The following is a 26,202-nucleotide window of genomic DNA, read 5'->3' as shown; positions in this document are numbered from 1 at the left end:
GGACGAGATGATCGAGCAGGCAGACACCTTGTTCAGTGTCCTCTCAGCCCTGTCTCAAGATGGGTGGTGCTACCAGTGCATGACAGGGTCCTGAAAATTGCCAAGGTCCTCTGGCAAACCCTGTCGTCCATCCCTCCTACCTCCAAAAGGGTCGAAAAGAAGTAATTTGTCCTGGCCAAAGGGTTCAAGTACCTTTTATATTCACCCACGTCTGGGCTCGCTGGTTGTCTCTGTGGCCAATGAAAAGAACAAGCAGGCGCACATTAGTTCAACTCCAATTCCAGGTGGTGAACCATCAGGCCCCCCTGCACAAGTACAATTTTAAGTTATGCGACTTGAGTCCCTCCCTCAGGGTCTGGCCCAGGAATTTGGCATTCTGATGGAGAAGGGCACCATGGCGGCTCTCTACAGATGGCCTGGGATGCGGTAGACTCGGTGGCTAGGGTGATTGCCATGAGGGTGTAGCTCCTGACTTCAGACTGCCAGCCTGTCCCAAGAGATGCAGACCTTTTTCCAGGACCTCCTATTCGATTGGAATGATCTCTTCTTGGAACTGATGTGAGGCTGCATGCATTAGAGGACACTTGGGCCACCCATCTCTCGCTGGGCATGCATACGCCGCAGTCTGTATGGAAACAGTTCCGGCTGCCCTTGATGCCAAGGCCTTGTCAGGCTTGTCAAGGGTCTGGTTTTGGCTTCAAAAGCTTATTGTTGGCATGCAGAATAGCTAATGGTAATATGAAACTCCAAAGCAGTAAATTTCTGTTAATTGACTGTTGGGCATTTTTCACTGATGTGTTTTTATGTTAAGAAAAAGAAACTCTAAACTTTTAAGAATTTCTTTGTTAGTATAATAGTACTGTGTAATGCATCTGGGTTTGTTGTTTGTTTCTCCTTCCAGCCATCTAGAAAAGACACATGCAAGATGCAGGATGGATCTGATATGTCATGAGGAATGCGAAGGCCTATTTTTTAATCCACACTATTTTATTAAGAATTCCAATTTCAGCCTTAAGAAAACAAAATAAGGCTAATTTCAGTGGTATGTGGCATTCAGTATATAACTGACAGCTGTATACCAAAGTGGTGTTAAGATCTTAATGACATCAGGTATCAAAAATAGCAACTGATGAAAAGAAGCAATTATTTGATATATAAAACTTAAGGTGGCTGTATTGATCTTTCGGTTCACTTCAAATAAAATTGGTCCATCATCTAGGGAGTGATAGTCAGATTATCCACATTCCTATGGATGAAACTTTGAATTCAGCCTGTTTGTATTATCTGGTTTAAGATTCTTTTTAAACAAGATTGGTCTTCAATTTATTCTCTTTAAATTGAAAACTACTTCAATTCAATACATCATTTTTCTGTCTAGGGGGAGTCTATATACAAAATGTGGAATTGAGCCACATGCTAATGATAGAAAGAGACTGGGGTGGAGGAACTATTGATATGATTTTAAATTAAAATGGCTATCATGAATTTGTGCTTGAAAGTAATGACAGTTGAATAAGTTCCTCATGAGAGAAGAGAGGTTTTGTTTAGAGTATGACAGATTGTTGTATACTCCTTGAAGAGTTGTTTGATTGCTTTAAGTAAAGAATTTTCTGTGTATTCCCCATCTAGCTTTCTAGATATAATTTCTATGTCCAAGATTCCTTTTTTGACTGAACCCTTTAACTCCTGCCGACAAAAAGAAAATTGTACCTATACATATGCCTTACATCTGGATGGCTGGTTACTCAGCAGCTCTGCTTTTTTGGTGCTAATAGAAGTTGTGATACCCCAAATAGTGCTACTGGGACCAGCCTGTTAGGCTGCCAGTGTCCTCTGTTCTTTGTTTCACACAGTTCAGGATGACAAACACTGCTGCCAGACAGGAGTACAGTGTAGAATTAAGTAGTGGTTAGATGCTTAAGGTTTCCTTCAGCCTTTCATTTAAAGTGAAAATTAAATGATTTGGGTAATAATGAAAACAAATAGTAATAACCAAAATTATACCACACGCTTCAGGTGAAACATTGATTTTTCAGGAAGGCTACGAATAAATCCATTAGTAGTTTCAGGTGTAGGAAAGCATCAGACTTCTCTGTGAAATTTTAGGGCTGATATCTAATATATTGCTCCACTCCAACTAACAAATGAGTTTTTACCCTTCAAACTTGAGTTGCCTGTAAATCTAAACACAGTGGTATGCATAGGCTATTAGTTTAAAAATGTGAACAAAGTTAGTCTTCATCACTAATGTTTCTATTTATGCCATTGAAGTAGACAAATCAGTTTTATGTCAAATTTTTATGTTTAAAAATTCTGGCACTTAAAACTGTAGACATTAGCATGAGAGAGAATGGTAGTTGTTTGGCTGGCAAAGCTCAAAGCCTCATAGAAACATGGTCCTTGATCTCATAGACTTCAGAACATCATGCTGTCAGGAACTTACCAGAGATTGCCCTGCACATCTCAGCACGGGTAAGCAGCCGTAAATACCATGTGCCTGACCAAATTAGGAGAGCTGTTGGACTCCCCTCCAACTGCACTCCCCTGCACACTGCCTTAACTGCTTGGGAAGGGAGAACTACTTCCATGGACCTCATTGGTCTTATTCACCTTATAGAAGGTATCCATCTGGGGAGAGCCCAGAAGTGTAGAAAATCTTGTGACTAGTGTAGAAACTCTTTTGTTAACCAATTTAACAGTTTCAGGGTTCCTTAGATTTGTCTTTAAATAAAAATATACACACACAGACTTTCTCTCAAGTCTGCTACAGAAAATACCAAATAGAAGACACAAGAGTGTGTTTTAAAAACAAAGTGAAAAATCCCCAGTCAAAGTCCTCGATCACTTTATCCCATTTAACCATATACCATGCATCTGGATCTTCTGAACTGGGGCAAATTTCTCCTAGAGTAGATCAAATGTAGAAAAAAGGCATTTGCAATTTTTTTTTGCAACTGAAATGCAACTTATTTTGGTTATTTTTTTAATGTGGCAAAATGTGTGCTTACACTGCAAAAGTTGTGCTGGAAATACTCCTACAGCTTGTTTGAAAATCTTTTATTCACACAATAGTTTAAAAAAATTACAAATGTTTATAGATATGTCGTAATTGAAGGGTTGGAAATTTCTTGGGTTTATAAAGTGGGGGCCATCCCTTCAGAAACAATAATATGTGATGAAAGTGACTAGTCATGTAGTGCAGTAAATAAATGATGCATTCACAAGCTTGAATTACATTTTAAGAGAGAGAACAAAGCTGATCAGAATTTCAATCTGTGTTTTTGATTCTGCATTCCTTGGGCTCTTGCACTGAAGTGGTAGAGGGAATTATCCCATTGGATTCAAGATAAGGAATCTGGGATTGAGTTTTATGAGCATATCCTAATTGTTAGAGCTGGTTGACTGGATTATTTAGTTTACATACCTCCAAGTAGTCTTTTTAAAAAAATAAATAAATAAAAGCTAATCAGTGTTAGCTCTCATCTCACTAAAAATAGTGTAGCTATGGCAGTGAAAGTTGTGGGAAGGGCTAGCCGCCCTGAGTAAATTTCTGTGGTCTCTGATGAGCACGTATTTGGGGAGGCTAGCCCCTTGCGCTCCCATGGCTACACTCTCTCTTTTTAGCACACTAGCTCATTCAGAATTAGCATTGGGTATCTCTCCTTAAGATGGGAATCAGACCTTCAGCTCGGAAACTACCAGCATTACATTCAAGTGTAATTGTGTGCTCTGCACCTGTAGACTATGTATAGCAGTAATGTTTGGAGCTTGAGATCTGATTCTTTTTTTTTTTTTAAATAGGAAGCTTTCTTAGGGTGGAAAATGTAAAGAACCACTTAAAGCAAAATTAATGTTGCAATGTATTCTTTATTCAAGGATGTTTCTGGGATGCCAGCTCTTTGTTGCCCTATTGCACAGGGAGGAGGTGGATTTGATTATCGGCTGGCCATGGCAATTCCAGATAAATGGATACAGGTGAAAAACAATATTCACTTTTTTGTATTTTCCACTATTGTGTTTATATAAATAAACCTTCTAAATACTACAGGTAACTTTGTTCTGTCGCATCCATTAGTTTAAAGTTTTAGTGGTTCCCGCCACTCCCCCTTCCCTCTACCCTCCCAGCCTATAAAAATCTTCATAGTCTCTAACCAGGACTCCAGAGGTTGGACTAGGAGTCATGCCACCATTATGGCTCAGGCCCTTCCCTTTAACAAGCTGGGGCTCTTGATGTGAGATTGGCGGATGGTCTTTGTGTTCTGGTTGATTTTATTTTTCTTTGGACTATGTAGTGAGCATAGACAGTTCTATTGGATTTAAGTTCTATCCAAAAAGCCTATCTCTTGCAACAGCTCTTTTTATCTCTCTGAACATTGAAATAAACATTTGTATATAATAATCCTGTATTTATGTACAAGGTATGATAATGAAATGAGCCCTCTGTAAGTTGAATGTAGCAATTTTTATCTAACACACAACTTAAAAAGTAAATAAAAAACAAAAAACTTATGCATACGCACAAGAACATGCTGTGCCACACACCAACAATCACTACGTTTATAAAAAGAATAAAAAACTGTAAATGTGCTTAAAGACCAATAATGCATTAAATATACTCCAACCGTTCATATAAAAAAGGATTTAAATAACCTACTCCTTAATACGAGAATCGCAAGAAAAAGAATAAAACAATAAACAATCTCATAAGGCTGACAGACCCTTCAGAGAATTGGTCTTTCAATTATACGTAAGATTAGAAGCAAATCCCTAATGATACCATTATCATCTGAAAGCAATAAAGCAATAAATATTTCATATGAGCATTAATGGCTTCAATAAGAGAAGCGAATAACTTAAAGAAAAATAAAATGTGACTTTCATTGTCCTTAGTATCTTTACTTGCAAAACTGTGTGGCGGAGAGGGGGTGGTGTTCTGAAAATCACAATAGTAAACCCCATTAGGTGTGTGGGATTTTTTTTTTCTCCACTGAAAGTCATGTTACCAACAGGCCCCAGCTGATGTTCATGAAGTTCTGTAAGTATATACTTGGAGTAGCAAGTAACAGCCAGTGCTAATGAGAGCTGGTTAGGGCTTTCTTTCCATCAGCTTTCTTCAGCTGGTTTTGGGTAGGAAATGATGGATGGTCCCTAGAGCAGTAAGAAGCAAACCAGCCTTTTGGAGACGATGAAGCAGTTTCTTTTCAATAAGGTACCTTTTGGTGCCTTTATATGGCATATAAGAACATTGAATTGAACGAGTGCTGCTGACAATTGAACAAGTGATGCATCTTTTTTAGATTACTGCTTGTTTCCATTCCTAACTCTGTTGGAAGGACAACATCATCTGTTTTTTCATAAATCAGAAATATTCTTTCCAAAAAATAAGCTAATAAGATATGTCATGTATGCTTCTGTTATGCCAAACCCAGTTTGAGTATTTTCTTATAATTAGTGACTTTGGAGTAATGGTATCTATCTTCTCATTGTTGTGTGATCAAATTATTTACCATGGAACAGCAGGTTAGTCTGTGTACATATCTATGTTAATTTGTACTTCCTTGACTGCATGCCAGGTGGCTGCTGCAATGTTTTTTAACTACATAGTATAATGTTAAACTCCCCTGTTATATTACTGACACTTTTTTAAATAACATTTTAATTGATATTCTTCAGAAATAATTTTTTTTGAGGTTAAACTATAACAAAAACAGTCAATGGAGGCTTATGAAGTATTGCATGACAAAGAAGAGAGAGGGCTTCAACACTAAAATTACTCTGCGTAGTCGACTGTTAAAATGGTGCCAAGTATCCCTTAATGTTTTCTAAAGCAGAAGAGAGATCAGTTTAAATAATGTTTACATGCTATGGTTATTAATCAAAAGTTGGCAAAAAACATGAAACATGGCTTTAGAAATTCTAAAGAGTATTAAAGTGGGTTCAGAAAGGAATCCTATTTGGGAGATCAAATAGGGGAAGCGCATCACTCCAAGTTTTTTTTTTTTTTTAAATTAAGAGTGACTAAGAATAATAATACCATTTTGCTATTTAGGGAAAACTTCAAATCCCCAAATGCCATGGAAAAAATATATAATGCAATTTAGTTGAAACAAAAGTAATGTTTGAATTACCTTTAACAGATAATTAAAGAGTTGAAAGATGAAGACTGGAATATGGGCAATATAGTGTACACGCTGACAAACAGGCGGTATGAAGAGAAATACATTGCATATGCAGAGAGCCATGATCAGGTACTGTAATAAATATTTTGATTAAAAACTGTGTGGAGGAACAAATTAGTAGACTTTACATAGGTCAATGCTCAAAACTGAATACCATAGTCAAGATTTTTTTCTGTGCCCAGTGCCCTTTGGGACAGTTTTATAAAGGAGGCGTGACTTTCAAAGGGTGAGTGCTCAGCACTTTCTGAAAATCCTGGCCTTGTTAAGGCAAATCAAGTGGAACACCAAAAAATTGTGACAATCTTGGTTTGTTTTTTTTTTTTAAATACGGTTTACCACCTGGAGTCCTCCTATTAACCTAATTCACACAAACAATGCTCAGCTGAGTATCCCATTGTCTTTAAGGGGAAGAATCACCAGTGTAAGAGCTGCAGGACCAGGTGCTAATTTAATTTCTAGTTAATTGTTCTTTAACAATTTTATTTGGGGTTGGGGAGCGAAAGAGGAAGAGGCAACATATTAAGTCTGAAAACATTAAAGCACCAAAGTCCTGTAAAAAGAAGTCCCACAGCAACTGTACATCAGCTTACTTGCATATGTGTAATAGTCTCTAATACTGCATATGCTGTTTAAATGTATGTTTTATGTATGCTGAATACAATGTAAGTTAAGATAAGATTGCTTTGGGAGTCATTTTTGAATGTTCTGATTTTGTGTATTTAAGTTTTCGATAATAATAGTCTTCAGTCTTTTGGCTTTTTAACTTCCATGTATTCACCTGGTGAAATCCAGTTAAACCTGTTTAAATGTGATTGGGTCACTCTAGACTGTACAGCCCAGAGTACAGCAAATGTTTTGTTTTATTTTTATATTTGTATCCAGTGAGAACATACCAAAATGGCCAGCCATATACCTTCTACAGCACCATAAATGAAGCTTCACCTTTTTGTATGACACATTGGAGTCTTTCATCCATCAAACATATCTCTTAAAATTGTTTTGTTAATGGAAACAAATTCTTAGACTTTGAAAGAGGCTTTATCTAGGCTATATCTAATTTGAAAGCCTTCTTTACGTATTTGGTTAGTTTCCTCAGTTGAAAAACATAAGAATTGTCATACAGGGTCACTCCAATGTTCTATCTAGTTCAGTATTGTGTCTCCCAACAGTGGCCAATATCAGAGTTGAGGGGGAGTGTTGGAGTGATTCATCCCTGTCTTCTCCTTCTGGCTTCCTGCATTTAGGGGTACTCCGAGCATGGGGTTACATCCGTGACTGTCTTAGCCATATCCACTGAAAGACCTATCCTTGATGAACTTGTCTAGTTCTTGTTTGAACCCAGTTATGTTTTTGGCCTTCACAACATCCCATTGCAACAAGTTCCAGATGTTAATTGTGGGTGTGTGCAAAAGTACTTCCTCTTGTTTGCAATAAACTTGCCATCTATTAATTTCATCAGATGACCCTGGGATTTTGTATTGTGGAAAAGGATAAGTAACACTGCCCTATTTACTTTCACCACATCTTTTGTGATTTTTATAGTCCTTTATAATATCCCTCTTTAATCATCTCCTTTGTAGGTTAAGCAGCCCTGATCTTTTTTGTCTCTCCTCATGGAAACTGTTTCATACTCTTGATTATCTTTGTTTCTCTTTTGTAAACCTTTTCCGGTTTCACTGTATCCTTTTTCAAAGAAGTCCCCATCTTATTGGCTTGCTTGTTGTTTTCCCCCTCTCTAAATCTAGCTGATGCCCTTTACACAGGGCTTCTCACCGTGCTTTGAACATTGGGGTCCTGATCTTGACTGGGACTGTGGATTCTACTGCAAAAGACATATTATTTTGTGATTATTCATGCCCTTGGAAGTTGGAACCCCATCTGGATTTCTGATGTGGAAAAATGGCTGCTTAACGTAGATCACTAAATATTGTCCCCCCCCCCTTTTTTTTCCCTCCATATTTTGAACTGGACCCTGCCTGTTAATTTTATTGTCTCATATAGTAAAGTATGTTGTTTTGAACATTATAGTTAATAGTACACAATTTGGACTGGATAAAAAACGGGTAGCCTTTATTCTTCTGAAAAGTTCTGTCTTCTACAGTATATTTTTGAGTTAACTATGGACAGTGATGCAAATGAAATAACCAGTTTGTTTAGACAGACTCTCTTTCCCTGATGAAATGAAACCCTGTTCTGTTTTTGTGGGTTTTTTTTCTTTTTGTGGGGCTTTTTCTTTGTGTTTTTAATATCCTATACAACTATGTTAGACTTTAGGCTTCAGTGTTTTTGTTGTCAGTCTTTAAAAATCATAAATAGATGGCAGACATTTTGTAAAAAAAAATCCATTTTTACTGAGAATTAAGATAAGCTTTTACTTTTACTTTTTATTATTTTAGTTTGAACTTATTTACTGGGAAAATGGCTTGCTTTCCAACATGGCGTTTTTTACTACCCAACCTATTGTATAAAGGAGAAAACGAAAGTTCAAAATAGAGTATAAAATGGGAATTGGACTGATTCAACCCAAATTATAGGTATTTGTGAACACACAAAATAGAATATTTGCTTCAATCCTTGGATGTGCAGTTTAAACCTGTAGTAAAATAAACCTGGTTAGTCAGCATTTATAGGACATTGTTTTCATACAGGAATAGACATTAGCAAGGTTCTTTTACAATAAATTAAGTAATCTTTCCTTCAACGGATTTGCTGATATTCTTTTTCCAACTAAGCTATTTTCTAGAATAAGAGTCTGTGCTTGATGGAAGGAATACCCTATTCTCTGCTATCTATGAATAAAGATTTAGTGTACCAGTAACAAGCTATGGAGGCAACAGCTTTGGGGGTATCTGAAACAGGATAGTTGCAATGTTCACACATGCTTTCTATAAAACTAGCCATTTTTCATCAGCCATGAAGCAGCTGCTTGATCTGGTGGACACAGCAAGTCATCTTCCTATGCTTATGCTCTGTCATCAAATCACTTTGTGTGAAATCCTGGTTCCACTGAAATTAATGGCAAAACTGCACTGACTTCAGTGAAGCCAGAATTTCCCCCTTTGTGACTTGGGTCAAAGCACTTAACTTTTGCATGTGTCCATTTCCAGAGTTGTAAAATGGGGATAATGCTGTAGTTAAGTAATGTAAATCTTGGGAAATATTTACACAACACAGCATTTCAATGGATTTTTGAATTTTCTAAATAATATTATGGCTCCTTTTTCATTTCTGTTCTACGTACAGGTATCCAAAAGACTTCCGTGGTGGGTCTCCTGTATACTGAGGGAAAGGAAGCCCTAACCACAGAATTGACTAACACTTACTCTGTGGCATAAGTACAGTAGTTATCAAGTTAATTTTGCTGAGTACCATGTCTCTCTTACAGCCGTTTTGTCAAATACAGCGCTTGTGGGAGGAGAAAAAAGAAAATTGTAGCGTATAAAACACAATACATGCAAAAATTAACTGAAACCTAGTTCTCTGAAACACTCATTTAGCATGTACAATATAAATACACGGACTATTCATTTTGATTTCCTTCTTACCCTTAACTACATTTTTTTCTGTTATAGAATCTGAGTATGTATGGCAGTCCACTCTCTTTTTGTCTGAGGGGATGATTTCCTTTGTCTAGGCTATTAAAATGGATTTAAAGTACCGTAATCAAAATTGTATTTAAATCATCTTTACATAAAAATGCATCTTCTGGTATCTATAAACAAGAAGATTATTTTGATAATTCAGGTTTCCATTTTTGAGTACCTACTTAACAACACAATTAAGTTTATAAATGGCTTAAATGTTGGAATTGCTACTGGACTAATAAATCAAGCGAATGTGTAAAGCCTGTTTGAAAAATCTACTTGAAATGCCTTCCAAAATAAGTCAAATGGAAATCTTCAGCTAAACAGACAAAACGTTTGCAGTATTTACTACTATAGATTAAGGGGTAACTGAACTAGGCTGCTTTGAAAAGAAGTAATAGCTTCATGCAATTGCTGATTTCAGATGGATAGAATTGGAAGCCTAATTTTTCTCTCTGGGCTGAAATCCTAAAAACACAATTGTATATCTTTAGCTGTGTGTACACAAAGCATTCACATTGTTCACTAAAGAATCCTTAAATTGGAAGCCTTGTTAATATCCCTTTTGAATGTTGTTCCAGATACTTTATTAAGTAATCTTTATGTCCTGTCCTGTTTTCTCTGAGGCTCCTAAAATGCAACTCTTGTAGTGTATTATAGTTAATCCAATGTACTTGTCACTTGATCTAGAACATACAGTGTTTTTAACAATTTATATTAAGAAGCTCTTTTGGCACACTGAGGATTCTCCTCTCCACCCCCCATCCCCATTCCTTTATTACTCTAGGCCCTTGTTGGTGATAAGACGTTGGCATTTCGGCTGATGGATGCAGAGATGTATACAAATATGAGTGTGCTTTCACCTCTCACTCCGGTTATTGACCGTGGAATACAGCTTCATAAAATGATTCGCCTCATTACTCATGCACTTGGAGGAGAGGGCTATCTCAACTTCATGGGTAAGTGATTTTGGCTAAAAGTCTCCATTTTCTTTTGTCATGTAGGCTTTGTGATAAAATGACCTGGCAACATCCTGGCAATTGCAGTATTTATCACAGTTTTGGAGATTTCAGTTTAAATATATTTACATAGTTGACTTTTTTTAATCTGGTTTCAATATGTAATAATCTCTTTTAAGATGTAGTGTAGTCTACAAAAGGAAAATTTAAATTGAGTCATTCTAGGGTTTAAAAAAATAATTTAATCTCAAAAAGTGTTAAACTAGTTGAAGTTACATTTACTTAAAATACCATTCGTATAGCAGCTCTGAGTTTGCTTCAGTTTAATACTGAAGTGCTAATATAGTTCCTATTTTTAAGAAAGGAAAAAAAAGTGATCCAGGTAACTACAGGCCAGTTAGTTTGACATCTGTAGTATGCAAGGTCCTGGAAAAAATTTTGAAGGAGAAATTAGTTAAGGACATTGAAGTCAATGGTAAATGGGACAAAATACAACATGGTTTTACAAAAGGTAGATCGTGCCAAACCAACCTAATCTCCTTTTTTGAAAAAGTAACAGATTTTTTAGATAAAGGAAATGCAGTGGATCTAATTTACCTAGATTTCAGTAAGGCATTTGATACCGTGCCACATGGGGAATTATTGGTTAAATTGGAGAAGATGGGGATCAATATGAACATCAGAAGGTGGATAAGGAATTGGTTAAAGGGGAGACTACAACGGGTCCTACTGAAAGGCGAACTGTCAGTTTGGAGGGAGGTTACCAGTGGAGTTCCTCAGGGATCGGTTTTGGGACCAATCTTATTTAATCTTTTTATTACTGACCTTGGCACAAAAAGTGGGAGTGTGCTAATAAAGTTTGCAGATGATACAAAGCTGGGAGGTATTGCCAATTCGGAGAAGGCTCGGGATATTATACAGGAGGATCTGGATGACCTTGTAAACTGGAGTAATAGTAATAGGATGAAATTTAATAGTGAGAAGTGTAAGGTTATGCATTTAGGGATTAATAACAAGAATTTTAGTTATAAATTGGGGACGCATCAATTAGAAGTAACGGAAGAGGAGAAGGACCTTGGAGTATTGGTTGATCATAGGATGACTATGAGCTGCCAATGTGATATGGCTGTGAAAAAAGCTAATGCGGTTTTGGGATGCATCAGGAGAGGCATTTCCAGTAGGGATAAGGAGGTTTTAGTACCGTTATACAAGGCACTGGTGAGACCTCACCTAGAATACTGTGTGCAGTTCTGGTCTCCCATGTTTAAAAAGGATGAATTCAAACTGGAGCAGGTACAGAGAAGGGCTACTAGGATGATCCGAGGAATGGAAAACTTGTCTTATGAAAGGAGACTTAAGGAGCTTGGCTTGTTTAGCCTAACTAAAAGAAGGTTGAGGGGAGATATGATTGCTCTCTATAAATATATCAGAGGGATAAATATAGGAGAGGGAGAGGAATTATTTCAGCTCAGCACCAATGTGGACACAAGAACAAATGGGTATAAACTGGCCACCAGGAAGTTTAGACTTGAAATCAGACGAAGGTTTTTAACCATCAGAGGAGTGAAGTTTTGGAATAACCTTCCAAGGGAAGCAGTGGGGGCAAAAGATCTATCTGGTTTTAAGATTCTACTCGATAAGTTTATGGAGGAGATGGTATGATGGGATAATGGGATTTTGGTAAGTAATTGATCTTTAAATATTCAGGGTAAATAGGCCAAATCCCCTGAGATGGGATATTAGATGGATGGGATCTGATTTACTATAGAAAACTCTTTCCTGGGTATCTGGCTGGTGAATCTTGCCCATGTGCTCAGGGTTTGGCTGATTGCCATGTTTGGGGTCGGGAGGGAGTTTTCCTCCAGGGCAGATTGGAGAGGCCCTGGAGGTTTTTTTGCCTTCCTCTGTAGCATGGGGCATGGTTGACTGGAGGGAGGCTTCTCTGCTCCTTGAAGTTTTGAACCATGATTTGAGGACTTCAATAGCTCAGACATGGGTGAGGTTTTTCATAGGAGTGGTGGGTGACATTCTGTGGCCTGCGCTGTGCAGGAGGTCGGACTAGATGATCAGAGTGGTCCCTTCTGACCTTAGTATCTATGAATCTAAGTGCGAGTTTCACAAACCCAAAACTGTCTCTTCAAATAAGACTTGCCTACCTTTTTTTTCCCTCTAACTCTCAAAGCTTTGTATGCTGTCCACCAGCTTTAGCTGAGTACAACTATAATGGTTACTTATAGACACTCACTAATTGTCAAGAGGGTGTAGTCTTAAAGCATGTGAATTCATTTCCATTCCTTAATTACATACATATATGAATGTGTGTGTGTGAATGTGTGTATATTATATATACACACACACACACAACTTTTATCCAATTTTAATCATGCAGATGGAACCACATGATACCTATCTACATCCAGATGAAACCCCATGATGGATATTACAGACATAATCTATGGTGGATACAATGTATTGTTTACTTCATGAAGGAATAAGGACATCTAGACAGATTTATGTGCAGTTGTGAGGAGGAACCAGTGGTTGTGGTATATGAAGGTACCAATGACATAGGGAAAGGTAGGAGAGAGGTCCTAGGGACCTAATTTAAGATGGTAGCTAAGAGATTGAAGTACAGGACCTCCATAGCAGCATTCTCTGAAATGTTTGCAGTTCCACAGGCAGAGCCAATTAGGCAGAATTGCAGGGTCTGAATGAGTGGATGAGACAATGATGTTCGAAAGACAGCTTTAGATTTATTGGGAACTGAAGAACCTTTTGGGAAAGGAGGAGCCTGAACAGGAAGGATGGGCTTCACCTAAACCAAAATGGAATAAGGGTTTTGGAATGTAAAACTAAAAATGTTGTAGGGGAATTTTTAAACTAAGGGCTGGGGGAAAGCTGACAGGTCTGGAGGAGCATGCAGTTCAGGTAGTGATGTTTCTTGGGGCAGGATTTATGCAAAATAATACTATATATACTAGCAAAGAGGAGAGAATAGAAGCTGATAAAGTACAGGTAGGAGCTGAAGAGAAAGTCACATGAAAAAGAGTCTTCTGCAATTACATTCAATGAAAGCATACAACTAAATATTTTCAAAATTTTATGAGGACTTGTATGCAAAGACAAGAAGTTTAAATATTAAGATGTGTGAACATAAGTGCCTGGTATTAAATGAGGATATTGATTTACTAAGCATCACAGAAACTTGGTGGAATGATGATCAATGGGACATAGTAATATCAGGGTACAATATATATGAATATGACAATAGGTCATGCTGGTGAGGGAATGGCAGAGTACATGATAAAAAAGCAGAGAGTAAAATATAGTAAAAATCTTAAATAAATCAAACGGTACCTCAAATCACTATGGATAGAAATTCCATGCTTGAATAATAAGAGTATAATAGTGGGAATATACTGCTGATTACCTGACCAGCATGGTGATGGTGACTGTGTAATACTCTGGAAGATTAGAAAGGCTAAAAAACAGAAAACCAATAATAATGAGGCATTTCAGCTTTCCCCATATTGACTGGGTACATGTCACCTGAGGATGGGATGCAAAGATAAAAATTCTAGACATCATCAATGACTGCTTCTTGGAGCAACTAGTCCTGGAACCCACAAGGAGAGGGGCAATTCTTGATTTAGTCTTAAGTGGAGCACAGGCTCTGATCCAAGAGTTGAATATAACTGAACCACTAAGTAATAGCAACCATAGTGTAATTAAATTTAAACAACCTTGTAGAGGAGACATACCACGTAAACCCACCCACAACACTAGCATTTATTTTTAAAAAGGGGAGCTACACTAAAACAAGCAGGCTAGTTAAACAGAAAGTAACAGGAACAGTCACAAGAATGAAATGCCTCCAAACTGTATGTAAACTTTTTAAGAACACCATAATAGAAGCTCACACTAAATATATACTCCAAATTAAAAAAAACAAAAACAGCAAGAGAACCTTCCCCCCTGCCATCTGCCGCCTCTCCCCTACCCGCCCCCCCCCAAGCCACCCTGACTAAACAGAGTAAAAGAGATGATTAGAGGCAAAAAGTCATCTTTTTTAAAACTGGAAGTCAAATCCTTCTGTGGACAATAGAAAGAATCATAAGCCCTGGCAAGTCAAGTGTAAAAGTATAATTAGGCAGGCCAAAAAATAATGTGAAGAGCAACTGGTAAAAGACACACAAATAAACAGCAACAATGTTTTTAAGTACATCAGAACCAGGAGGCCTGCCAAACCATCAGTGGGGCCATGATGATCAAAGTGCCAAAGGAGCACTTAAAGAAGTCAAGGCCGTTGTGGAGCAGCTAAATGAATTCTTTGCATAAGTCTTGACTGCAGAAGATGTGCGGGAGATTGCCACATCACAGCTATTTGTTTTAGGTGACAAATATGAGTAATCGTACCAGATTGAGGTGTCAGTAGAGGGTTTGGAACACATTCATAAATTAAACAATAATGAGTCATCAGAACCAGATAGACTCATTGACTTTGAGGTCAGAAAGGAGCATCATGAACATCTAGTCTGACCTCCTACACATTGCAAGCCACAGAACTTCACCTGGCCACTCCTATAATAGACCCCTAACCTCTGGCTAAGTTACTGAATTCCTCAAATGATGATTTAAAGACTTCAAGTAACAGAATCTAAAACCTCCCAGGGTCTCTGCCAATCTGATCCAGGAAAAAATTCCTTCCCAACCCCAAATATGGCGATCAGTTAGACCCTGAGCATGCAGGCAAAACCCACCAGCCAGACGTCTAGGAAAGAATTCTCTGTAGTAACTCAGAAACTTCCTCATCTAGTGTCCTATCACTGGCTGTTGGAGATATTTGCTGTTAACAGTTGCAGATTAGTTACATCCCACTGTAGGCATCATACAGTTCCCTCCTTAAATTTGTCAAGCTCAGTCTTGAAGCCAGTTAGACTTTCTGCTTTGCTGTACACTGCTCTCCTTGGAATGCTGTTACAAAACTTCACTCCTTTGATAGTTAGAAACCTTCGCCTATCACTAAAATCAGCCTCTGTACCATCTAACTGAAGTCTAGCTAATGTAACGCTGATTGATTTTTATTTATTTATTTTTAAATGTTCCAGAGGCAATCCTGGCAATTATAGGCTGGTAAGCCTAACTTCAGTACCAGACAAACTGGTTGAGACTATAATAAAGAATAATGATCAGACACCAAAATGAACATGGTGTTTTGAGGAAGAGTCAACATAGCTTTTGTAAAGGGAAATCATGGCTCACGAATTTATTAGAATTCGTAGCAGGGTGAACAAACATGTGATCCAATGGATATAGTGTACTTGGACTTTCAGAAAGCCTTTGATGAGGTCCCATGCCAAAAGTTCTCAAGCAAAGGATGCAGTTGTGGGATAGGAAGGACAGTCCTTTCAGAAATCATTAACTGCTTAAAAGATAGGAAACAAAAGGTAGGAATAAATGTTCAGTTTTCACATTGGAAAGTGGTAAATAGCAGGATCCCTCAAGGATCTGTACTAGGATCAGTGTTCCTCAACTTATTCATAAATGATCTGGAAAATAGGATAAGCAGTGAGGTGGCAAATTTGCAGACAATGCAAAATTTTACTCAATAGTTAAGTCCAAGCTGAATGTGTAGAGGTACAAAGGAATCTCTCAAAACTGGGTGACGGGGCAATAAAATGGCAGATGAAATTTAGTGTTAACTGCAAGTAATGCACATTGGAAAATGTAACCCCAAGTATGCATACAAAATGTAAAATTAGCAGTTACCACTCAACAAAGAGATCCTAGAGTCACTGTGTATAGTTCTCTGAAAACATCTGCTCAATGTGCAATGGCAGTCAAAAAAGCTAACTATGGTAGGAACCATTAAGGAAGGTATAGATAACAGAAAATATCATCATGCTACTTCATAAATCCATGCTACACCCACATCTTGAATAATGTATGCAGTTGTGGTCACCCCATTTGTAAAAAGTTGCATTAGAATTGGAAAAGGTACAGAAAGGGTCTAAAAAATAAAGATTGGGGGTATGGAACAGTGTCCATATAAGAAGAGATTAAAAAGACTAGGCTGTTCCACTTAAAAAAAAAAAAGATGACTAAGGGGGGATATGACAGAGGTCTATAAAATCATGAATGGTGTGGAGAAAGTAAACAGGCAAGTATTACCCTTTCATATAACACAAGAACCAAGTGTCACCCAATGACAGGTTTCAAAAAACATCAGGAAGTACTTCACACAATGCACAGTTAATCTGTGGCATTCATTGTGCCAGGCAATGTTGTGAAGGACAAAAAAAATGACTGGATTCAATAAAGAATTAGACAAGTTCAGGGAGGATAGGTCCCTCAGTGGCTATTAGCCAATATGGTCTGGGACACAACTTCATGCCCTGGTTGTCCATAAGCTTCTTACTGCCAGAGGCTAGGACTGGATGATCGGACTGACCACTTAATGATTTCCTTGTTCTGTCCATTCCCTCTGAAACCTCTGATATTGACTGCTGCAGAAGACAAGATACTCAACTAGATGGACCAATGGTTTGACCCAGTACGGCCATTCTTACATTCTTACGCTCTTATGAAGTTTATACACTATATCAAATATATCACAGATAATGTGAAATAATTGTTGCATGTTTAATTAGCTTTTTATTCAGCTTGAACAACATTGTTTTCAGTAAAATGCAGGAATGTTTCTTCTGACAATGCAGAAAAATGAAGGTAATAAATATTTATGCAAAGTATAGGCAGGAATCAAAATACAAATAAGTTGGATCCGTTCGTTCTTTCACAATACTAAGTACGCTATCTAAGGAGGGAGATTTTGGAAAATGTTTCTACTAAATTACAGACGTCACTGTCACGTATTGGCATGGTAAGGTTAGAAAAACTGCAAGAACTCGACACTGCATGTCAAATTTAGAATGTCAGTGCAGGCTGATTGAGAGTTTAATACTGTATATGCTTGTAGTGTGAATGAAATTTTTCAGTAAATGTAATATTTGATAAAATGTATTGTATGTAAAGCGAGAAAAGTTTGCAATAGATAATGGAAGGGAACACACAAGTCCAGAGTGCCTTCTATCTACTATGCTTAAAATAATTTTGTGTTATGCTGTCTATTCAAGCAAATAAAATAACAAGAAGTAGCTGTGTGTTTAGATATTTTGTTTTTTATTTTTGTTTCAATTTATAAAAGTCCAAAAGGGTCAGGGAAAGCATTCTCCTCCTCAGTACTCATTCTAGGAGACTGAGCAGTGGGAGTCTTCTAGTATGATGGGGGAAGAAGTTGAAGTTCTCTCCTTGTATTTCTTGTGATTTCTCCAACAATACTGAAATGCTTACATACATCAATATCTGAAGCAGGACTCTTAAAACTTCTACTTTGGGCCTCATAGCCACAATGACTTAACTCCTGAAACCAAGGTTGTGGAGTCAGCAGTTTAAGGCTCAGCTAAGTGTCAAGGGCACCAAAACTATCTGCATGTTCACTAGGTATTGACTTCAGAATATAGAAACCCCCTTTCACGATCTGAGGCGATATCTCCTGTCACAGCCAATCAGTGCACTTGGGCTCTGTTTTTCTAATGGTGAGAAGCTAAGTCTAGCTTTGCTCCAAGCTCCCCTCAGGACTATCTTAATTTCTGTTTGAAGGTCTAAACAAAGAACTACAGCACCTGTCAGACCAGTGTTTTGGACTTCAGAGCACTTTGACAGTCCAACACCACCGTTGTTGAGAGAAACGGCACTTCCTATGGGATGTATCTGAAGGCTGTGACCTAAAGATATTGCTAGTCTTTCGCTAAGCCCAGTTTAGCAGCTTTCTCCGAGGTTTTATTTGACTTCTCAGATTGAATACCCATCCATCCATATCCTAGATATCAATAAGCAGCCAGTGTTTCTGTACATTGGTAGTTAAGTTACCAATATCTATTTTTGCCTTGTTTTTCATGTTTCTGGATATCCAGTTATCATTTGCAAGCACTCTCCTTTCTCTCAGTGTTCCCTACTGCTTAAATCCCAATTCATGTGCACTGACACATGAAAACTTGAATGAAGAATAGAACAATTGTGTAAGGTCTGTAAATTGGTCTCTTCATAATACAAACCCTCAGGAACATTTCTCCCTTTTGTATCCTATATTTCAGCTTTGTCTACAGCTTTGCAAGTAATCACTGGGGCTTTAGGCACCCATCTGGCTCTTCTAAAGGCTTGTCTTAGAAAGGAAAAATAGTTGCATATGCTTATTCTGGCTGAATGACAATGAGCATGACAATCCAAGAACACTGTAGTGAGCACTGTCTCTGAAAGACCAATTTACAATTAAGAGGGAGGGATTCTATAATACTTGTGTAGTGTGGGGAATGTCTGTTTAGTATCTCTGCTCTGAAGTAGAGGCCAATAAGCCATAATCCCACTTTAATTGAAACTTGTTCATCACCACTCCCATACCAGGCTGAGATTTTAACAGGCTCTTAAGATATATTAGTGCTGTTTAGCTACTGTGAGCGGACAAATGAATCTGGCCTACTGTATTAGGGACTTTACAGGATACAGCCATTTTTCTAGTAACATTCTGCTCTTAGTCAGAATGTCAGTAGTTTAGCTTTTCATCTGCTTCCTTCTTTTCCACACAACCCTTCAATACCATGAACATGTTGACAGAAATGGCAGCTTGTTTTTCAAAAAATTCTTTTGAAAGAGTGTCCTACAGGTGTTTTGGGTAGGTGATTTTATTCAGTGGTGCAAGTATTTTTACTGTTAGGTTTTTTTATTTTATATATCCGTACTTTTGCACATAATTGTAATATAATTGAAATACATTATGCATATAATTGTAATATAATTCAAAACAGCCTAAATGGGCAATTGGGAAAGAACATAAATAAGCCTGGCTTTCTTTGTGCACGGCTGCTTATAAATGTCAGATTAGCATTCACCTAGTTGCTATTCCTGAGAAAGATTTAAATTAGTGAAACAATTCTGTATCCTCACTCAGTATTTTTTTTTTTTTAGATTTTCCATTTTAGATGTTTGATTCCTTTGTATTTGAGAAGTTACTTTGTTTTCAAGAGTCTGATATTGCTGAATTTCCTAGCTTACAAAATGTAGTTTAGTTTTTTAGGATGCTCAATTAATAAACATCTGGTCCATGCTATTTTATTTTTTCTAGTGTGGTAGCACTTAACTCCAAACAGAGATTTGTGCCCTGTTTTGATAAACACTATACAAATAAGTAAGAGACAATTCCTGCCTTGCAGTTCACAGGCTTCGATTTAGACAATACACAATATGTCAATAATCAAATCAATGGGAGGTGGGTGGGAGGACAAGTTAACGTTAGAGACAGGTATGATCATATCAGTTAGTCACAGGTGATTGCCAGCCTAACCAATATTACTGTTGGTCAGCATTCCTATTACCAAAAATTCTCATTTAGTCATTGTGGGTAGTCTTTGTTCATAGTCATGCTTTCTCTTAAATTAATTTCATTTTTAAATAAGAGACAAATGTATTATCTTTGGGTTAAAAAAAGTACATTTGGTAGAGGGTAGATTGTGAAGTTTTATTCAAACTATACCAACACTTGTTTGCAAAACTTTAGATTAAATATTCTTATTTTACACTGAAGAAATCTTTAAAATAGCAGTCCAGCACTTCAGCTGAATAGTCTTAATGTATGTTTAGTTGGGGGAAAAAAAATGACTACCCATTGCTGTTCCTTCTTGGGGTCTTACTAAGTGTACCATCAACGGGTGTCAGGCCTTGGGCCTTTACCAGTCCTGGGTGGAATTCCACAATTTGCCCACTCTTAGACCAGAACCTGCATTACAGCCCTCTGCTTGCCAGTTGTATTATTTAGTAGGAGCAATAGGCTTGGCACCTGGGAGAGTTTTCCTTTAGGATCCTGTGACTATGTACATTAGCAATGATGCAGAAACAGCTTTTTCAAGACAAAGCATGCTTTATTTTGCCAGAAGGTATGCAGCACTTTGAGAAGTGGATTTAAAATAACAGAGACCTACCCACATTTCCTCATATAAGCTCAACCTGCTTATCTGTAGTTAAGGTGGGTCTGACTTGTTCCCTATCTCTGAGTGGGAGGCAATGCTCGTGGCCTGCTCCCTCTGTTGCTGTGTCCTCCCAACCTGTCCAGTTTTTTTTTTTCACTCACACACCCAGCTCACTTCCAAAAAGAACCCTCCTTTTCCTAGTATCTGAGGTTTTAGCTCAAGCTTAGCCTTGAGAAGAGTAAAAACTTCCGAACTTGGATGGAACCAATTAAATAACTTCTCCCCACAAATGATGGCCCAGTTATTGTTATCGAAAACCCTGTAAAACTGAGTTTAAGATAACAATAGTTTGTCAACCCCTAGTTCCAGTCTGACTTAACCCTTTCACTTCGATAAGTAATTCAATACAAAATTGAACAGGGAAACTATGTCAGACATATCATAAGAATATTGCAGATATCTCCCAATTTGTTAGAGGCAGAAGGGATAATGGCATTATAGTGGTAAATATTTGTTAGTGTCCAAACACTCCATGTGGGAATGGGGCCTGTTGTGTTTGTATCTGTACAAACATAGAAAAGAGATCATGGCTCTTATGAAGGGTTCATGGTCTAAAGATGCAAATAGATGAAGGGTCAGGGGATAAGGAAACAGCATGCAAATAATCAAATATGGTGAAGAACAGGCACAACTTTGCTACCTGTGTAGTAGATGTTTTTTTCTTTAATTGCAGGGAGAGGGGACGGAGTAAGGGACTAGGGAAAGGAAAGAAGAGGAACAGTGGAAGCTGTGTAGCAATGCTGTCTTTGATTAAAAGTTCCGATAAAAATACAAGTTTGAAGAGCTCATTAAGAATCAACCAAAAGAAACTATAGTGCTGCTGTGATTTGCATGCAGCTATTAAATTCAGGAAGTTTAAATAGTGTACTATGTAAAGTGAATGCCAGAAGATGAAAAATACATAGACTCAAGGGAAGCAAAAATGAGGTAATCTGAAGTACAAGCCGATAAGATCTTTAACCTCTATGAATGTTTGCTTAACACTGTAAGAGGCAGCATGGAAAAACGTGCATTTTTAAGCTCTTTATTATTTTGAGCCGCAGTGACAAAGTGTTAACACTAATTAAGTGCATTTGTTCTGTGACTCAACCTGCAAAAGCAAATGTGTCCCTAAAACTAAAACAAAGAAATATCAATATAACCCACATAGATTTGTCTTCTCTAAGTCACACAGTTCAGTTCAGGAACAATGAGTCAAAGTCTGGAATAAAAATGACTTGGTTTAAACTTTAATATAAATAGTATGGTTAAAGCAAACAGAATATTTTAATGAAGTAAAACTGGAGTATTAATTCTAACAGCCATTTACTGTTGGCTCTCTTTCCACAGTGTGAAAAATTGTACCCTGTATTGTCTTACTCAAGAAAATACTGTTCTCTACTTTATTTTATTATTTTGTAAGCATAATTGGTCTGTATTCTCCATTATAACCATTAAACTTTTGAAATTTTATATCTGTTCATTTTATATCTATAGCTGTTGTAAAACAAATCATATTAATTGTTCAAGAGTTCTCAACCTTCTTTTTCCCCTCTCTTGTGATACCACAAATGATTTAAATTGGTTATGCTCGTTTTGTCTGACACAGCTCAAAAGTGTGTGTGCTTTATGTATTTAACAAAGCTCTAGAGAAACACAAAAATCAAGTGTTGGGTTGTTTTTTTTTAAGTGACTGGTCAGGAAGAGTTTATAAAAATAACTTCATCTAAAAGTGCTGAAATTGAAGACTTGGGGTTTGATGAGTGTATTTTGGAGTTTACATTTCTGTTTAATGGGTGCATACAGTATACCTAGTGTCAGGGTACCCCCCCCACACACACACACACTCTGAACTCTGGGGTACAGCTGTGGGTACCCATATGAAAGACCTTGTAAACTTATATTCTACCAGCTTAAGTTAAAACTTCTCCAAGATACAAATTCCTTTCCTTGTCCTTGGATAGTATATTGCTGCCACCACCAAGTGATTTACACATTCAGGGAAGGGTCACTTGGAATCCCTACCCCCACTAAGCCCCTACACCCACTTTCCTGGGGAGGCTTGAGAATAAAATACCAACCAGTTGCCCTAGCAATGTGAGCACAGACCAGACCCTTTGTCTTCAGGACACCAAAATCAAACAGATTCTTAAAAGACTAACTTTTATTATAAAGAAAAAAGAAAAAGCATCACACCTGCAAAATCAGGGTGAAGGTAATTTTTACAGAGTAATAAAAAGATTTAAAACATAGAGGATTTCCCTCTGGGCTCAGCTTCACAGTTACAAAAGCAGGAACGAAACTACCATTTTAGCATAGGGAAATTTACAAGCCAAAACAAGAGATAATCTAACGCATTTCCTTGCCCCACTCACAGTTTCTGTGGTATTAGATGTATTATTCCAGGTATATTTTTCAGGAGCTATTGTACCTGCTTGGCTTCTCCTTCTGTCTGGAGAGGGAACAACACACAGAACAACAAAACATCTTTCCTTCCAAGATTTGAAAGTATCTATCTTCTTTCCTCATTGGTCCTTCTGGTCAGGTGCCAACTAGGTTATTTGAATTGCTTAACCCTTTACAGGTAAGGCAATCCAATACAGTTGCCAAGAAGGGATTTTATGCTACTGAATGCGCTGGCATACATAAAGGTTGCTACCCTTCTCCCTATATGCATGATGCCTAGCAAAATACACTTTGAGCTGCTGGGTATGTTAAGTACCTAACTTCACTTCATTCTGACAGGAAGGCTGAACTTCTGGTTAAAATATGGAACAAGGAGTCATGCTGTCTGAACTCTATTCCAGGCTCTGTGACAAACTTTGTGTTCTGTTGAACAAATTACTTAAGTTGTTTGTGCCACAGTTGTTGTTCTCAAAAATGACATGGCTGCATACCTTCATACTGTTGTTGTGCACTTAATTGCTTTCAGATTCTTGGCTGGAAAGTTCTATAGAAGTGCAAAGTATTATCATGTCCGTTTATTGAGACTTCACTGGAACTAACATCTTTTAAAAAGTTGCCTGAAGTACATGCTGGAGACCAGCAGAGAAGTGGTAGAACAAGACGGATCTGTTTTAAAATAATTCCCAACTGTCTCCTCCCATTTTTTTCTCCCTCAACTCCCACCTAGAACCTAATTTCTAAGCATAGTCAAATATCAAAAATGTGTTGTTTCAGAACTGGAATCACCAGTGCACCAGAGAAAAATGCCTGGGCCAGAGCTTGTTAGTTTCATTGCCTTCGGTACATAAGATTATATTTGCTGAATAGACTAATAGCAGTGATACAGATCTGTGACACTGTGAGTCTATTCTACCACATGTAAGAAATATGTGGATCGATTTGGGAGAGCAACAAAAATGATACAGTAGAACCTCAGAGACACGAACACCTCGGGAATGGAGGTTGTTTGTAACTCTGAACAAAATATTTCTTCAAAAGTTTACAACTGAACATTGACTTAATATAGCTTTGAAACTTTACTATGTAGAAGAACTTAACCTTCTTAATTTAAATGAAACAAGCACAGAAACAGTTTCCTTACCTTGTGAAATCTTTTTTGATCTTTCCCTTTATATTTTTAGTATTTTACATTTAACAAAGTACCGTACTGTACAGTATATGCATGTTGTTGTTTTTTGTTTTTTTGAGTCTCTGCTGCCTGATTGTGTACTTCCAGTTCCAAATAAGATGTGTGGTTGACCCAGTCAATGCGTAATGCTGGTGTCATAACTCTGAGGTTCTACTGTAAAAGGTTTAGAAAACCGAGCCTATGAGGAAAGGTTAAAAAAAAACTGGGCTTGTTTAGTCTTGAGAAAAGAAAAGTGAGAAGGGACCTGATAAGTCTTCAGAGCCCCAGGAGAAGGTAACTTCTTACTCTTTCTGCTTAGCTGTTATTCATGGCTTTTATTGTAATTGTAATTACTTTGGGTTCAATTAAAGGTTTGTATTAATAAACATAAGTGTGTCAGCCCAAGTGTGTTAAACATTGCACAACAACAGGGATGACGTAGGTGCATTGGGTCCTGTTTCAGGATGGGGAATGGACAGGATGACTTCTGAATGTCCCTTCCAGCCCTATATTTCTTTGATTCTATGTTGGATCTTCAGTTATTCTCTACAAGAAACATGGTGAGTTTAGCAAAGTGGGCTGAGCTATTAAAAGCAGAAAATATTGTGACTTTTATATTAAAAAATGGTCTCCATAGTTTTCTCCCTACATTTAAAAAAAAAAACCTGTCATTGAAGTAATCAGGCTGATGTTAAGCTACATTTGCCTACCTTGGTAGGAACACTAATGTTCTTTTGCCTACAAAACACTACCAGTTGACAATGGCATGATAGGCATTCAACTTAGATCTCTGCTTCATGATTATTTGCATCTTTAGTCTTATCCCCTTCTTCTGTCTGGCCCACTTAAGCCTCCATTTGTCAATATTTTCTCTGTTTAAAGGAGCTACCATCCAACCCCTCTTATCGTGCAGAATTTTATGTACACTGGACATGTAGGGTTTTTTAAATACAGTGTTAGCAACCCCAAGCATTCAAAAATCATGATTTTTTTGTGGCCTGATTAATAAGAGACTTAAAAACCATAAGATTTAAAATAGGATCTTTTTATTTGTCTTTGGCCTTGAGCCTGTAGGGTGCACTCACTTCATGTTTTCAAACTTTTCTTCACCAGCATTAAGCTTAGACACTTCCTTTTTTTATGATAAAAGTTGAGATTCTTGTGCAATTACTTGATTCCAGCAGTTGGGATTTTAGGAGGAACACCAGACTTCCTGAGATTCTCAGTAGTTTACAGATACTTGCTTTACCCAATTAGCCTTCAGTTCAAGCTTAGCCATTGGACAATTGAATTCCTGTAGGAATTGCTGTGTTTTCACTAATTTATGTTTTGTTGATATTTAGCATTTTGCATTTTTCTGATCTTGAAACTGAAAATTGAGTTTCATAGTTGTTTAGTCAGTTTAACTTTCATGCTCTCAGTGCTGTTTTGTATGGATTGTAAACAATGCAGGGGAATATTTGTTTTAAAATTATGCTTGGAATTTAGAAAAAATGAACGTTTTCAATTATCTTCAATAAGTTTACTTTTGCAAAATCTCAGTTTGGTCCCAAATTTGAGCTCACTTTAAAAGGGATGTATTCTTGTGTCTACTGATTCAGAAATACAGTACAAATAATCTTCCATCATTTCACCATACTTTTTTATTGCCAGAAGTTACTGTTAAGATAAAAAGATGAAACAGGATTGTTTCTTTCCTCAGTGAACCATTAAATATGTAATAATCTAGAATATCTAATAAGGGTACACTTACTGTACTGCAGTTAACTTGATTACTACAAAATGCCTTGAAGTATTATTGGTTTATGTAATCTTGAACTGCTTTTAAATCTATATTTTATCAACAGT

At 37.3% G+C, this 26,202-nt stretch overlaps 1 protein-coding gene across 6 annotated transcripts in view; it reads left to right on the top strand.

The window, feature by feature from the left end:
* Window positions 1-26,202, top strand: part of GBE1 (1,4-alpha-glucan branching enzyme 1) — a 274,774-nt gene that overhangs the window by 171,571 nt on the left and 77,001 nt on the right. For 3 of the 6 annotated variants that reach the window (XR_006279482.1, XM_043509634.1, XM_043509617.1), the window contains 4 exons: window positions 2,413-2,472; window positions 3,877-3,975; window positions 6,138-6,248; window positions 10,551-10,722. Coding sequence is in view for 5 of the 6 variants with exons in the window: in XM_043509634.1 (XP_043365569.1) it covers window positions 2,413-2,472; window positions 3,877-3,975; window positions 6,138-6,248; window positions 10,551-10,722 (442 nt within the window). In the remaining variant the exon portion in view is untranslated. Of the gene's footprint in view, window positions 1-2,412; window positions 2,473-3,876; window positions 3,976-6,137; window positions 6,249-10,550; window positions 10,723-17,234; window positions 17,871-21,474; window positions 22,485-26,202 lie in introns of those variants that run through there. The other 3 variants (XM_043509638.1, XM_043509640.1, XM_038403530.2) reach the window with 3 other exon arrangements.

This window comes from Dermochelys coriacea, chromosome 1 (genome assembly GCF_009764565.3).
Source record: "Dermochelys coriacea isolate rDerCor1 chromosome 1, rDerCor1.pri.v4, whole genome shotgun sequence".
In the NCBI taxonomy this organism is placed as follows: domain Eukaryota; kingdom Metazoa; phylum Chordata; order Testudines; family Dermochelyidae; genus Dermochelys; species Dermochelys coriacea.
The sequence above is the reverse complement of the archived record's forward strand: the minus strand, read 5'-3'. Positions and strand labels throughout refer to the sequence as shown.